A 15,549-nucleotide genomic window follows, 5' to 3' on the forward strand; every position below is an offset into this window, starting at 1 on the left:
ATCCCTGACATCCAAACGATAATGCCTCGCAAAACTGGGCAACGACTTGGCAGTAGCCACCCAGCAAATGTCATGCAGAGACACCGGTTGTGACTCAGCGCAGGAAATCACCTGAGAGCACGTGAAGTGCGCCGGGAGCAGGCAGCCTTTAGAAATGTGAGTCAACTCGATCACCTCCTTCAGCCACCACACAATTGTAGCCTTAGACCACTTCACAGTACAAAGAGGTGATCCGATCTATGGAAATCATGTCTCCAATCTAAGAGCCAAGCTCCCCCGCATGAGGCGTAGAGGAATCCAAATCCATAAAAGCAGGAAGCTCCACTGTCTAACAAAGATGGAACACCGAGACTACCTCAGGCAGAGGAGAAGACACCATGCATAAAGATATCCCCCGAATCAGACATCTGTAGCAAGGGATCTCAACACGGCTAAAAGAAAACAGCTACCCTGAGCCTGTAGCTGCCTCAGCAGCCTCGTGAAGGGGAGGGATCTGGATCATCAGACTTACACCCCACAGAAGAAAGGAGCGAGCATACAAAAGAGTCACCAACGCCCAGCTCGTCCACCTTGACCAGACAGGGAAGGACCCAAAAACCCACTGGGAAGGCGGCTCATAAATAATCCAAAACAGTCTCCTGACTGCAGAACAGGTTTTGCACCATCTGCCAGAGACAGAGAAATACTGAGGGACTGCAGGTGGCACGCTGGGTTATGAACAGTATCAGTGAGACTCTCTCTGTCTCCATCTGCTGGCAGGGAGGCAAAACCCAGGAGTCTGGAGTGATCTGGGTACGTACAGAGAATTAAAGTTGTTCAGTTTTAAGTTAGGTCCTTTAGTACATTCTTTTAGAATAAATCTGTAAACATTTTTAGGACTCTCATTTAGAAGATCATTTGTAGAATGAAAAAAATGTCAGTCAAGCAATTTGGCAAAAAAAAATTAGCAAGATTTTCAATTCTTTGCAGTTTCTATATTGTGTTTGTCCAACACGCCCCTGTTTTCCTGCATTATTTGGCTGCATTCTTGGGTTACTAGAAGGAAGAGATAAGACCCTAGACTGCAGCACTATTGCATGCCGACACGGCAGTATCCCACAAGTACACCTCGAACTGTATGCTGGAATTGTGGCCAAATCTCAGCACATCCCTCCACTGGGACTCTCTGTTTATTTAGTCATGTTATTAAGACAAGAGTCATGTCAGGAAGTGCAAAGATGACAAAATACTGTGAAACAGGTTAACAGAGACTGCCCCTGCCTGTGTAGTACCATGTATAAAACCTTTCAAAAAGTCTGTTCCATAAAGATGCGTCAGTCTTCTTTTAATTGATCTCCGACTATAGAAAACTGCCCTTTATTTAGTGTTTGCAAGCCCAATCTGGTGTTCTGTCGCTGAGAAGTCCTTATGCGAAGGTCTTGGTGACGATGGCTTCCTGCTGCTGGTGGTGGAGGGTTCCGATGCCCACGGCTGGCGCTGGAAGGGGAGGTCGGCTCACCAGGCGCAGCTACAGACAAAATTGAGGTTCAGGTTATCATCTCAGTTTGTTTCATGGGTTTTAAAGATATTTTAATTCTATGTTGGTGATGCAGTGTCACATCACAGTACAAAAACATTAGCTCGGTGATGACAATACAGACGCCAAGTCTAAACAGGTCTTAAAAGAGACAGTGCATCCTGCACAATCTGTTTGGACCAAAGGTACTTTGAGTCTCCGACAGCGGACGGTCTGGGTCACTGGGAAACACATAGCTAATCCCAATAGATCCATTCCCTGATGCTCACACCCAGAGGTAAGGGGAGGGCAAACCCCCCCATGTCTATCTGGCTAATAATTGTTAATAGACCTGCTCTCTAGGAATGACTCCGGCCTGAACACCCCGTGACGGAGCGGGCGAAACACAGTCAGGGGTGTCTAACCCCCCGGATGCCCAGCTTCCACTGAGGGATGGCCCACGAAGGTGCCTAACACCTCAGGGAAGCAAACGAGAAGGAAAAATAAAATAACAAATTTCCTAACTACCCTGAAAAAAACTAAGACTGCAGGAGATGCACCCTACCACCTGCTGGAGTCAGAGAAATACCGAGGGACTGCAGGTGGCCCTCTCCTTATGTAGCAGTGCCCAAAGGTCTAATTGTTCTCTGACTCCACCTGCAGGTAGGGATACACAACCCACTTTTCTGGACTGATCTGGCTATGTTCAGGAACGGCACCATTTTGAATACTGGCAGGCGACGGTGAAGTGCAAGAGATCGCTACTTGATCCCCGCTGGACCACCAGGGACATTTGGCAAGTCTTGGGGGGGGGGGGGGTCAGGAGGGTGGGGAGGTTACAGTTCATTAAATTTAAAGGGTTGGTATGGGGTTTTTTTTTGGGGGGGGGGGGGGGTTTCAACAAAGAAAACGAAAGTTTTCTGATCTGGGGAGTGGACAGAAATGGCCCTCCCCAGACCTGAAAACGAAATGGGGACAAAAAAAAATGTTATGCCCTCCCCTAATTTGCTCCATAAGACGCACAGACGCCCAGGAACAGAGCCGGTTTAACACACCATTATTATTATTTTTTTTTATTTTTTTAATTTTCCTGCTCTGAATCCTAGGTGCGTCTTATGGAGCGAAAAATACGGTACCTCCCAGTGCTGATCAGTTCATGTAAATCCCACTGTGCAACGAACAGGAACCCAACATGGTTCCGTGTTTGGATATCTGCATCAAGGGAACGTATAATATCTTTCCAAATTATGTCACACAGAGTATGGCGTTCATGCCTATCTTGGCGCCAAAAGATTTCTTTACCAGAATCAGTTTTGTGATTTTTATTTATGAGCATCTGATATTCCGTCTTCTCGCAAGGTTGGCCTCAAGTCACTTTACAATACATTTAAACGAACAGAGGAAATCAGAACCATTGGAATCCGGGATAGGAAAACCCATTTGTGAATAGTTTTAAGACCCAGTTGTGTCCTGTGCTCTTGTTTCCTCCCAGTTTGCCCTCACACCTTGAATTCATTCACCTCCCCTGCCCCACAAATTCTCCCCACCTCTCTCGATAGCCCAGTACCTCCCAGGAGCTGAAGGAAACACTGCTGAGCACCAGACTACTTTTCCAAAATGGTTCTGGCTATTGTTTGTTGTCAGCAGAATGAGGAAATCAGCAGTGGGAGATGAGGAAGCAGGTGCTCGTCTGAAGCTCCACTGGCCTGGAGGAGAGGCTGCTATAGGGGGGGGAGAGCTAGCGGGGGGTCCCTCTGCACTGCTCCTGTTCTTGTCCACTCTGTCTTGGCTGCTGACCCTACACAGCGGCCAGCTCAGCCCCCCCGTTCTCCTAAAGACATTAGGCTGGTGCAAGCACCGCACACAGCCCCTTTAGCAGTTGCACCGTTCCCACCAATTTAAAGATGGCCGCTGTGATCCTTTTCTAATGGAGTAAAATTCTTACTTCGATGCAAAAGAATGAGATGAAGGAAGCATAGGTCTCGAATGCTCGTCAGAAACGTTAAGTTAGTCCAGTTACGCATCAGATACAACCTGTTTGCTGGCTTTTATTTCTAGGCATCCAAGGGGGTTAACATGATAACTGTACTACCACATTCAGCAGCTCCTGAAACAATCTTTTCTACTCCTTTAGGGGGCAATGTTCAAATATGCAAAGTTTGAAAGTGCAAGTACTTTTGCTGTGCGTACTTTATAGTGTAATGAATGCATGTACACTGTACTTTCTATTTGTACAGGGGGTGGTTGGATGCAAACTTTAGAAAACATCAAGTATGCACCACCCCCGATAATATGACCTGACTGTTACAAGGTTTAGATTTGGTTTTTTATTGTTGCGCCCCCGGGGGGGGTGCCTGACTTTTGTTAATGCCTCCGCAGCATTGTTACTTGTTTTTACTTGGCAACGTGATCCGCCCGGAGCGGACTTCAGCCTGCAAAGGCGGAATACAAACATTGATTTAAACGCAGTTCAATTCTTACCTTGCAGGCTAACTGCTTTTCAAACCGCGGTGCTACGAAGCTCCAGGGGCCCATGTTCTGCGGTTCTTCCTGGCTCCAAATAAACTCTGCAGGACAAAAGACAAGGCTGCTCAGCGTTCGAGGAGCGTGCACCTGTGCCCCAGTGGAAGTGCCCCCGCGCTCAGCGTTCGAGGAGCGTGCACCTGTGCCCCAGTGGAAGTGCTCCCGTGCTCAGCGTTCGAGGAGCGTGCACCTGCGCCCCAGTTGTGCGAAGGAGTCTGTGCAGCCAGAAGCTGACGACGCAAAGCGAGAGAGATTTCCATATGCACGGCAGTACTCGTTTTTATTTCCAAGTTCTTATGCTGCTCGCTGCCCTACGCAGGTAGCAGAGCAGATTGGAGCGGCGCGCAGCATAAAAAATACAATAAAATCACATCACTATAGAAGCCATCAAAAATGAAAAGTAACAACCCCCCCCCCCCTGTCTTCCCCTGACAGTGCCTGAGATACCGTCCCTCCCCACCTTCCTAACTGCCAAGGAAACGCCCAGCTCCTGGTGAGATCGTGAGCTCCCGGAACAGAAAGGCAACCAAACCTATGAGAGACACAGGGAACAGTGAGTAAGAGACACGGGCGCATTAAGGGAATTGCATGTGAGAGACACAGGGAACAGTGAGTAAGAGACACGGGCGCATTAAGGGAATTGCATGTGAGAGACACAGGGAACAGTGAGTAAGAGACACGGGCGCATTAAGGGAACTGCATGTGAGAGACACAGGGAACAGTGAGTAAGAGACACGGGCGCATTAAGGGAACTGCATGTGAGAGACACAGGGAACAGTGAGTAAGAGACACGGGCGCATTAAGGGAACTGCATGTGAGAGACACAGGGAACAGTGAGTAAGAGACACGGGCGCATTAAGGGAACTGCATGTGAGAGACACAGGGAACAGTGAGTAAGAGACACGGGCGCATTAAGGGAATTGCATGTGAGAGACACAGGGAACAGTGAGTAAGAGACACGGGCGCATTAAGGGAACTGCATGTGAGAGACACAGGGAACAGTGAGTAAGAGACACGGGCGCATTAAGGGAACTGCATGTGAGAGACACAGGGAACAGTGAGTAAGAGACACGGGCGCATTAAGGAAACTGCATGTGAGAGACACAGGGAACAGTGAGTAAGAGACACGGGCGCATTAAGGGAACTGCATGTGAGAGACACAGGGAACAGTGAGTAAGAGACACGGGCGCATTAAGGGAACTGCATGTGAGAGACACAGGGAACAGTGAGTAAGAGACACGGGCGCATTAAGGGAACTGCATATGAGAGACACAGGGAACAGTGAGTAAGAGACACGGGCGCATTAAGGGAACTGCATATGAGAGACACAGGGAACAGGGAGTAAGAGACACGGGCGCATTAAGGGAATTGTATGTGAGAGACACAGGGAACAGTGAGTAAGAGACACGGGCGCATTAAGGGAATTGCATGTCAGAGACACAGGGAACAGTGAGTAAGAGACACGGGCGCATTAAGGGAACTGCATGTGAGAGACACAGGGAACAGTGAGTAAGAGACACGGGCGCATTAAGGGAACTGCATGTGAGAGACACAGGGAAAAGTGAGTAAGAGACACGGGCGCATTAAGGGAACTGCATGTGAGAGACGCAGGGAACAGTGAGTAAGAGACACGGGCGCATTAAGGGAATTGCATATGAGAGACGCAGGGAACAGTGAGTAAGAGACACGGGCGCATTAAGGGAATTGCATCTGAGAGACGCAGGGAACAGTGAGTAAGAGATACGGGCGCATTAAGGGAACTGCATGTGAGAGACGCAGGGAACAGTGAGTAAGAGAAACGGGCGCATTAAGGGAACTGCATGTGAGAGACGCGGGGAACAGTGAGTAAGAGACACGGGCGCATTAAGGGAACTGCATGTAAGAGACGCGGGGAACAGTGAGTAAGAGACATGGGCGCATTAAGGGAATTGCATGTGAGAGACACGGGGAACAGTGAGTAAGAGACACGGGCGCATTAAGGGAATTGCATGTGAGAGACACGGGGAACAGTGAGTAAGAGACACGAGCGCATTAAGGGAATTGCATGTGAGAGACACGGGGAACAGTGAGTAAGAGACACGGGCGCATTAAGGGAATTGCATGTGAGAGACACGGGGAACAGTGAGTAAGAGACACGGGCGCATTAAGGGAATTGCATGTGAGAGACACGGGGAACAGTGAGTAAGAGACACGGGCGCATTAAGGGAATTGCATGTGAGAGACACGGGGAACAGTGAGTAAGAGACACGGGCGCATTAAGGGAACTGCATGTGAGAGACACAGGGAACAGTGAGTAAGAGACACGGGCGCATTAAGGGAACTGCATATGAGAGACACAGGGAACAGTGAGTAAGAGACACGGGCGCATTAAGGGAATTGCATGTGAGAGACACAGGCGCATTAAGGGAATTGCATGTGAGAGACACAGGGAACAGTGAGTAAGAGACACGGGCGCATTAAGGGAACTGCATGTGAGAGATGCAGGGAACAGTGAGTAAGAGACACGGGCGCATTAAGGGAACTGCATATGAGAGACACAGGTAACAGTGAGTAAGAGACACGGGCGCATTAAGGGAACTGCATATGAGAGACACAGGGAACAGTGAGTAAGAGACACGGGCGCATTAAGGGAACTGCATCTTTCTTCTATAAGAAGAAAGGGGAGAGGGATCCACATCTTCTCAAAGGCAGTCAGGAACAGAAATCCTTGTGCCACGTCCAAGAGAGGCGAATTTTACTGCTGATCAGCACCCGTGGTCTGGACAGCCTCTGTGACGGACAAGCAGCCATGTCAAAATTAATAGTGCTTCTCACATTTTTGAAATATGCCTCAAAAAAAATACATTTACATTAATTTTGTCCTGCTTTTCTTAGCTAAAGGAATTTTGAAAAAAAAAAAAACCAGATACAAAAATCACGACTTGTTATCGTAACAAACCTCTCTGGCTATGGCAGCTTAAGGGGTGAAATGAGACCTTTTGGGCTGCCTGTGTGTGGTTACTCTGACTTCCAGCTCACGTCAGCTCCATTTACCAGTTAAATGCAAATTCATTTACTTGCTTCCATCATAAGAACATAAGAACCTGCCACACTGGGTCAGACCAAGGGTCCATCAAGCCCAGCATCCTGTTTCCAACAGTGGCCAATCCAGGCCATAAGAACCTGGTAAGTACCCCAAAACTTGTACAAAATAGCTTTAAGTGGGCTGAACAGCCTACAACATCCTGCTGCGGTCCTCGAGAGGCACAAAGAGGCCAGGTTGCACTATATGCAAATTTATCTCATGCCCATGCATTGTGGATATCCTAAGGGCACGGCCTGTTTGTGGCTCTCAAGGGCCGGCATTGGCCACCCCTGATATACACGCTTCAGTCCAAGGGAAGAGGAGAAAGATGGCAGATACAAAGTGCCATGCTGCAGGGCCCTGAAATCTCTCTGCTCTTTCCTCCTCCCCTCTGGGACACCCAGCACGTAGCGCAGTTGGTCCGCACTTGCGCGGTAGAGCTGCTCTCTACTGCGCATTTACGGGCCGTCGGTGAGAGCCCATTTATATTGTAGAAAGCATGTGTTGCTTTTACGTCCAACAGATGGCGCTGTTTTTCCAAAAAAAGATATTTTTACCTGTCACAGGTGTGACATCTATATAATATAGGTATGTAAAAACACACGCGTATTCGAATGCAACATTGTGTCAAAATTTCACAGCAATCGGTGAAGAACTTTCAGAGATTTAAGATTTTGAACAAACTAACATTTACATTTTTATTTATATAGATTCCTCTCTCTATGCAGCCCAGCATTCTTCTGGCTTTAGCTATCGCATTGCCACATTGGTTCCCCACCTTCAGATCGCCAGAGACTGTCACCCCAAAGTCTTTCTCTTGGTCCGTGCATATCATTGTTTCATTCCCATCATAATAACAACCAAAACTAGTGATTATATATATTCTTCTGGCAATCAACTCAAATTAGTTTCTAAAAAATGTTTTCTCTTTTTTATTTTGAATTTTTTATTTGAGAGGAAAAGACCTCAGCACTTGATGAAAATGTATAAAATTGAATTCAATACCAGTTGTTACAGTCATAGGTAAAAAAAAAAGCTCTCTTTTTCAATTTCTCTTTAAAAGTCCAAAATAATTTTTTCTTTTGAATTCAATTATTCTAAACATTAAAATATTTTCTTCCAAAAATTCATACTGTTGTCTTTAATGCTCTTTCTTATTACGGTCATTCACATATGACTCAAAATTGTATGAGACTTATATTTTGTTGATTCACCAACTTAATCATGCCCAAAAATTGTTTTGGTCTAGTGAAACCATTCACTTATCTGCGCACTGCCCGAATCGATGTTGTTCTTCTTATTGTCTTCTTTGATCAACTGATTAGAACAGTAGGATCCTTGCAAACAAACGCCAATGTCGACAACGTTTAGCTTATCGCTTCATCAGGACGATCCCTACATACACATTGAGACCATATCAAAAGATTTGCTGAAATCCAAGTAGATCACATTGAGTGCTTGTCCTCGAACCAATTCTCTAGTCACCCAATCGAAAAAAATCAATAAGCTTGGTCTGTCAGGACCGTCCCCTGGTGAATCCATGCTGCCTTGGGTCCAGCAAGCCACCGGATTGTAGATAGTTCACCATCCTTTCCTTCAGCAGAGTCTCCCCACCACCGAGGTGAGGCTGACCAGCCTGTAGTTTCGGGCCTCCTCTCTGCTCCCACTCTTGTGAAGCTCCCACTCTTGTGAAGCGGGATTGGAGAAGACCCCTGCTCTTCCCCAATCCCGCGGCACCACTCGCGTTTCCAGGGATCAATTGAACAGGTCTTTCAGTAACCCATGGTAACTTTTCTGTATTGGGGTAACCTGCACAGAGCGGCACTTACAACCCTGAACATCTTTGTTGGGCTGTTTTGGTCTTTCTGTCGGCATTGTTGACAGCGTGGCCTCATGAGGTTTGTGAACTGCTTGCCAAGCAAACGGGCGGCCACATTGCCAGCATCCACACGCACTCCCAGCTTTATTTCTCTTCAGATTGATGAAAGAAGCTTCCCTCCTCTGCGCTGTAAATTCACCTGTTTTTAAACATTTTCCTCTTCTGTTTCTGATAAAATTCTTCAATATCGAAAAGGTCACGGAATGACCCTTCAGGGATGAGAGAGTCAAGAGACTCCATCGAAGCTGCTTGTTATTAGAGAATGGTAAGTTCTGCAAAAAGGATACTAACCAATTAAGACACGGTCAGCGATTAAAAGAAAAGGTATTACAAGTATCTGATAAGGTGTGGAGATGCCTCTGACCTTTGGCGTTCTGGTATCTGTTCATTTCTGTCTGCAGTGCTTCCAGTGGGAACGGACAGAGCTCCTCCACCCGGACAATGGCCGAGCTGTTACCCGTCTCTCCCAGGGACTCCCTCTGCTTAAGCAGGGCATAGTAATGCTTGCCACAACAAAATACCACTCTGCTGACCCTGTACAGCAAGGGAAAAAAAAAAAGATTCAACAAGCCGGAGGTGGATAATTGTGCAATTAAACAGCAGCAATCATTAAAGTCAGACTACTTAACCCCAGAGAAAAGATGAGTATTTATATGTAATGGAAGCTCATCCTCCTCGGGCATTCGTGCTAATGTGGATCTAAGTAAATCGGGTGCCGTCATCTGAAAATCCAGGAAGGCATCACAGGGCCAAAGCAAGACACAGAACTGCAGAAAAGGGAATTTTAGGGGAAACTGCATATACCACCGACTGTATTTCTGAGAGCCTGAAAATACCGAGCATATAATTCCCCTCTCCTCCAGAAATTTGACAAGGGGTCATTATATGAAGTCAAAGGGAGGGAAGCTGCAAAGGAAGGGAAGAATTTTTTTTTTTTTTTTTGTTACTGAAAGGACGGTGGACACCTGGGACAGACATCAAGGGGAGGTCACGGGAGCTACAACAGCGGCAGAATGCAAGGATGCATGGCACAGGCACAAAGGGACCTTAGTGGCATGGGAAAGGAGAAGGCCCGTGACAGCACAGCAAGCAGGCGCGATTCTTTTCTGTTGCTATCTTCTATATTTCCACAGAATAACTGAATGGGGAAATTGGAAGGGGTGCATTAAGCACAGCGTTTCAGTTCCAGTCTCTAAATTCCTGCAATAAATATTACTTTTTGGGATCCGCCGAGGAATCTCCAATAACAGGTCTGAACGTTGTTCCTGGAGCCATTTCCTCCAGCCGGGACACTGCAGACTGAGGAGGAAAACAGAATGCGTGTTAAAGCACAGAAAGAAAAATAACTTGCGTGCTCGCTGGGCATCGGTTTGCAAGCAGGCAGGGTCACAGCCGACCAGGGGGTGCTCTCTTTATTCTCTTACAGTCAGGGAGGAACTGTTTTACCCTAAACAGGTGGCCTTGGGGCGGGGCGGGGGAGAGGCATGATGGCTGCTCCCCCTTCCTCTGGACGGCCTGGCATCTTTTTTTCAATCACACTGTATAACGTGAGGAAGCAACGCTCTTACCGGGAGCCTCAGCAGCATTTTGGGAGAAGCCACAACGAGGGGCTTCCTGAAGTTTCGCACCATCTGTCTGCGCAGTAAGTGGAAATACTGGGCCGGAGTGGTGGGGTGCACCACGCACATGTTCACGCTGTCACCGTCTACCCCTTCCTCAGCACTGTCGCACATCTGTGAGAGGGAAACAGAGGAGCCCACATTCAAAAGGTTTTTAAATATCCTGCCCCACTCAGTGACGGATTTAGGATTCTGACACCCCTAGTGGCACTAGGGCTGCTGTCCCACCTTCCCTTCCCCTGGACAAGGAACAGAGCAGAAGGTCTAAGGCAGTGGTCCCCAATCCTGCCCTGAGGGCCCACCAGTCGGGTTTTCAGGATATCCACAATGAATATGCATGAGAGAAAATGCGCATGTTATGGAGGCAGCGCATGCAAATTTTCTCTCATGCATATTCATTATGGAGGCAGTGCATGCAAATGTTCTCATGCATATTTATTGTGGAGGCAGTGCATGCAAATGTTCTCATGCATATTTATTGTGGAGGCAGTGCATGTAAATTTTCTCTCATGCATATTTATTGTGGAGGCAGTGCATGTAAATTTTCTCTCCTATGCATATTCATTGTGGATATCCTGAAAACCTGACTGGCTGGTGGGCCCCCAGGAAAGGGTTGGGGACCACTAGTCTAAGGCACAGCCTTCTTTGCTCTGCTCACCCTGCTCACTCCCTCCCCTCATGACTCTGAAGGACAGGGAGGTTGGGGCTGGATTAGGGAGCGGAGAGGCTTTTTTTTTTTTTACTCTTTGGATGAGGTGAGGGGGAAGCGTGGAGCAGTGGAGGCTGGAACAGGGTGTAGGGAAGGTTTTCTTTCCTCTCTCCCCTCCTGTTCTCTGCTGAGTGAGATTCAGCACAGCTGGCAGTCTGCAAATCTTCAGCTGGCCCTGCAGAGTTTTGCCGCCCTAGGCACAGGGCCTAGTGTGTCTATTGGCAAATCCAGGCCTGGCCCCACTAAATGGCTAAGCTTTAGCTAGGCAAGTCATTACTTGGCAAAAAAAGAGAGGCAGGAGCGATGCCAAAATGTATCCAGCTAGCGCTGATACTGAATGTTACCTGAATAAACTTAACTAAATTAATTCTGGTTGGAAAAATCACAGCTCTAAAGTTAACCGAACAAGTAAAAAAAAAAATAAAAAATGTGTAAGCCAACAGCAGCCTTATCCCCTCCATCCCCCAAAATAATACAAAAAAATATATTGCAGGCTAATAGGCTGAATCTCCTCCCCCTTCTTAAAGAGGTAGCGCACCAACCCCAGCCATCCCACAAAACCCTCCTCCCCCAGGGTGAACATCTAAGTTCCAGTAGCTGTCAACCGAATCAGAATTTACATATTCATTTATTCACTTCACTCAACCAGGATTGGTTCCTTCACTGACATCTGACCAATCTCTGTTCAGAAGTCAGCTACCAGTACTAAGATATTCACCCTAGGTAGGGCGGTAAGAGCCTCGCTTTCTCCTGCTGGGGTGCAGGGAGAATTTTGGTGGTGCCCCATATTTTTAAGACAGGAAAAGGAGGGGGGGGGGGAGTGGGAAATCAGGCGGCTCAGCCTGCAACATTTATTTATTTAATTTGAAGGGAAGGAGATGGGGAATTGAGCTGCTCAGCCAGCCACTCCCCCTCCCCCCCAAAAAAATATTCAGTAAGCTGCAAAGGAAAATTGGTTCTTACCTGCTAATTTTCGTTCCTGTAGTACCATGGATCAGTCCAGACTCCTGGGTTTTGCCTCCCTGCCAGCAGATGGAGACAGAGAGAAAGTTTCACTGATGCTGTACATAACCCAGTGTGCCACCTGCAGTCTCTCCGTATTGACCTGTACCCAAGCCAAGATAACAACCTTAAATTTCGAAGCAAACTCGCTTCCCTCCGAGCCAGAAGAAGGTGAAGTTGACCAAAAAGACAAAAATTGTTTCCCAATTTTAACATAAGCAATCAGCATTAAAGCCCTCCAACAACTCTGCACTATATAGAAAGCGGTGGACTCCCCCCCCCCCCTCAAGTAAATGGGCAGTTCTCTGAACTGATCTGTAGTATTACAGGAATGAAAATTAGCAGGTAAGAACCAAATTTCCCTTTCCCTGTACATACCCCAGATCTGTCCAGACTCCTGAGATGTACCTAAGCTCCCCTTAACTCGGGTGTGACGTGGAGAGATCCACTTATAGAACATTCTCACCAAAGCACCATGGAAGCCAGAGCCTCGACATCCAAGCGATAATGCCTAACAAAAGTGGGCAACAACTTCCCAATAGCCTCCCAGCAAATTTCATGCAGAGACACCTGTTGTAACAGCCCAGGAAGTTGCCTGAGAACGCATAAAGTGCACCCCAAAACCCCCTGGCAGCGGGCACCCTTTAGAAATGTAAGTCAACTTGATCGCTTCCCTCAGCCACTGCACAATTATAGCCTTAGACCACTTATTTCCCTTCTCTTGACCACTCCACAGTACAAAGAGGTGATCCGATCTACAAAGAGGAGATGCGATCTATGGAAATCATAAGTGACCTTTAGATATCTCAATAAAGCAAGCCTCCAATCTAAGAGCCTACACTCCTCCGCATGAGGCATAGAAGAATCCAAATCCATAAAAGCAGGAAGCTTTACTTTCTAACTAAGATGGAATGCAAGACTACCTCAGGCAGAGGAAACGGCACCATGCATAAAGATATCCTTGAATCAGACATCTGTAGCAAGGGATCTCAACATGACAGCGCCTGGAGCTCCGAAATTTTCCTGGTTGAACAAATAGAAACCAAGAAAACCACTTTAAGGTCAAGTCTTTAACCGTAGCTCTCTTTAGTGGTTCAAACAATAAGGATTAGATTCCGACAGCATCTATTCCCTGGGGTCTAACTTTAGCCGACTGATAAAATCCACCCAAATGAGGTTCATTCCAATGATATGAGATGCTACCAGGCGCTCCAAGTGTTGTTCTGCTCGGAGAATTAACTCCTGGATCTCTCGAGCCGCTGCCTGATTTTTGGTTCCAACTTGATGGTTGATGTAATCAACCACTGTCTGACTGTCTGATAGGATCTGTACTGGAAGACTGCGTAACCTTGGCAGACAAGCAAGCAACGTGAAATGCACTGCTCTCATCTCTAACCTATTGTTAGGATGAGGCCTCCTGTTTCGACCACTGGCCCTGCGCTGATTGATCTTGCCACACTGCCCTGCATCCGAGAGGCCTGTATCAGTGGTGACTATTATCCAATGCAGAATCTCCAATTCCGCAACATGCTCAAGAATGGTGCGGAAGAATGGACGAGGAAGATGAAACTCTTCCAATAATGGATTCCAGCGTGAGAAGAGCCTTCTGCAGAGGCCACATATGTGTGAACGCCCAATGCATTAATTCCAGTGTCGATGCCAAAGAACCCAGACCTGTAAATAGTCCCAGACCCTGGGCACCAAAAGCTCTAGCAGAAGCCTAATCTGATTCTGCAATTTCAGCAATCTCTTTCAGTGAGAAATACTGTCTCTGCTAGAGTGTTGAACTGAGCTCCCAGATACTCCAGAGTTTGTAAGAGGACTAAATGGCTCGTTACTAGGTTCACCACCCACCCTAGAGACTTCAAGCGCATTGGTACCTTTTGTACTGATTGTCAACAGAGGTCATTTGATTTCGCATGAATAAACCAGTCATCCAGATACGGATACACTAACACACCCTCCTTTTGCAATGCGGCTTCCCCCACCACCATCACCTTGGTGAAGGTACATGGAGCCGTCACCAGTTAGTTGAAGGGAAGGGCTCGAAACCAAAAATATTCCCTTAGGACCATGAACCTCAGGAATCTCTGGTGCTACAACCTATTGGCTATGTACAAAAATGGCTCTATCAAGGCGAGAGATGCCAAGAACTCTCCCTCGTGTACCGCCACTATGACAGACCTCAGAGTTTCCATGTGGAAATGGGGAACTTTGAGAGCTGCATTTACCTTCGTTAAATCCAATATCTCTGGAACTGGATAAAGGGGGGGGGGGTGGAAAGAAACAGGATGCATAACTTATAATTGACCTTTGGCCACACTAAGCGAGTTCAGGGTCTGAGCCAACAGACTCAGCAAAACATCTCTGTGAAAAAAAGAAAAATCTGAGCAGAGTGCAAAGCGACTCTCAATCATATGCAATTTCTCCCTCTTCTAGAGGTGAGAAAGCCAATTCCCCATCGGAATCCTCCGATGTCTCATGATCCACAACCCGTTGAGCATTACCAGGGACAGCCTCTCTGCGGCATTTGCCCCCGTGACTGACAAATGAGAGGCCCAAGCATTTGATCCCTAAATGGTAAGTTGCTTCGCCTTCGCTGGGCACCCCTGCAGATCCTGGAAACATTTCACCCAGGAGGAGGATGGATCCATACCAGAATCCATAGGTCCAACCTTGCTCTCTCCAACCTCTCTCAGGGAAGCTTCTACCCTCGGGAATAAGAGAGAACTGACCATTGCCTCGCCTCCCACTCCACTCCCCCTCCAGAGACACCATAGGCTGCAGGCATTTCCAACATGGGCAAAAGCTGTAGTAGTCAAATCACTTTGAGCATCTAAACATAAATGGAAAGAGAGAGAGGACTGAACTGCTATCAGGCGACAAGCCTCACACTTAGCAAGGAGCTTGGACCTGTTTGTCCCTGGAGCCTAGCTCTCCTGAACTTCGGCTCTAGGCAGCCTCCTGTGCGCACACCAATGCCACCCAGGTGTGCACACACAGAGCCCTCCAGGACGCATGCAAATACGCGCTCAAGTTTAGGTTGCAGTCTTATGCGCACAAGTACCCACGCAAATACGTGCTCCAGTCTATCGCAACGCCAATAACGTTACCCTAGGTTGCAGGCTTACGTGATTAAGTATCTGCACAAATACTCTGTTCTTCCCTGCACCCGTGGCACCACCAGCACCTCAACGGCAAGCAGGGGAACAGGCCCTCAGCACCATGGAGCCAACACCCGGTCTCCTCCGTAGGCAG

The 15,549-nt window shown here is 47.5% G+C and overlaps 1 protein-coding gene across 1 annotated transcript in view; it reads right to left on the reverse strand.

The window, feature by feature from the left end:
- Window positions 1–1,139: 1,139 nt before the first annotated feature.
- Window positions 1,140–15,549, reverse strand: part of DHTKD1 (dehydrogenase E1 and transketolase domain containing 1) — a 90,666-nt gene continuing 76,256 nt past the window's right edge. Inside the window, exons 13-17 of the mRNA XM_029616812.1 lie at window positions 10,530–10,694; window positions 10,178–10,260; window positions 9,326–9,495; window positions 3,977–4,062; window positions 1,140–1,507 (exon numbers count right to left, since the gene is read on the reverse strand). Coding sequence (XP_029472672.1) covers window positions 1,406–1,507; window positions 3,977–4,062; window positions 9,326–9,495; window positions 10,178–10,260; window positions 10,530–10,694 — 606 coding nt within the window. The 3' untranslated portion in view covers window positions 1,140–1,405. The remainder of the gene's footprint in view (window positions 1,508–3,976; window positions 4,063–9,325; window positions 9,496–10,177; window positions 10,261–10,529; window positions 10,695–15,549) is intronic.

Source organism: Rhinatrema bivittatum, chromosome 9 (assembly GCF_901001135.1).
Source record: "Rhinatrema bivittatum chromosome 9, aRhiBiv1.1, whole genome shotgun sequence".
NCBI classification, from domain to species: Eukaryota; Metazoa; Chordata; class Amphibia; order Gymnophiona; family Rhinatrematidae; genus Rhinatrema; species Rhinatrema bivittatum.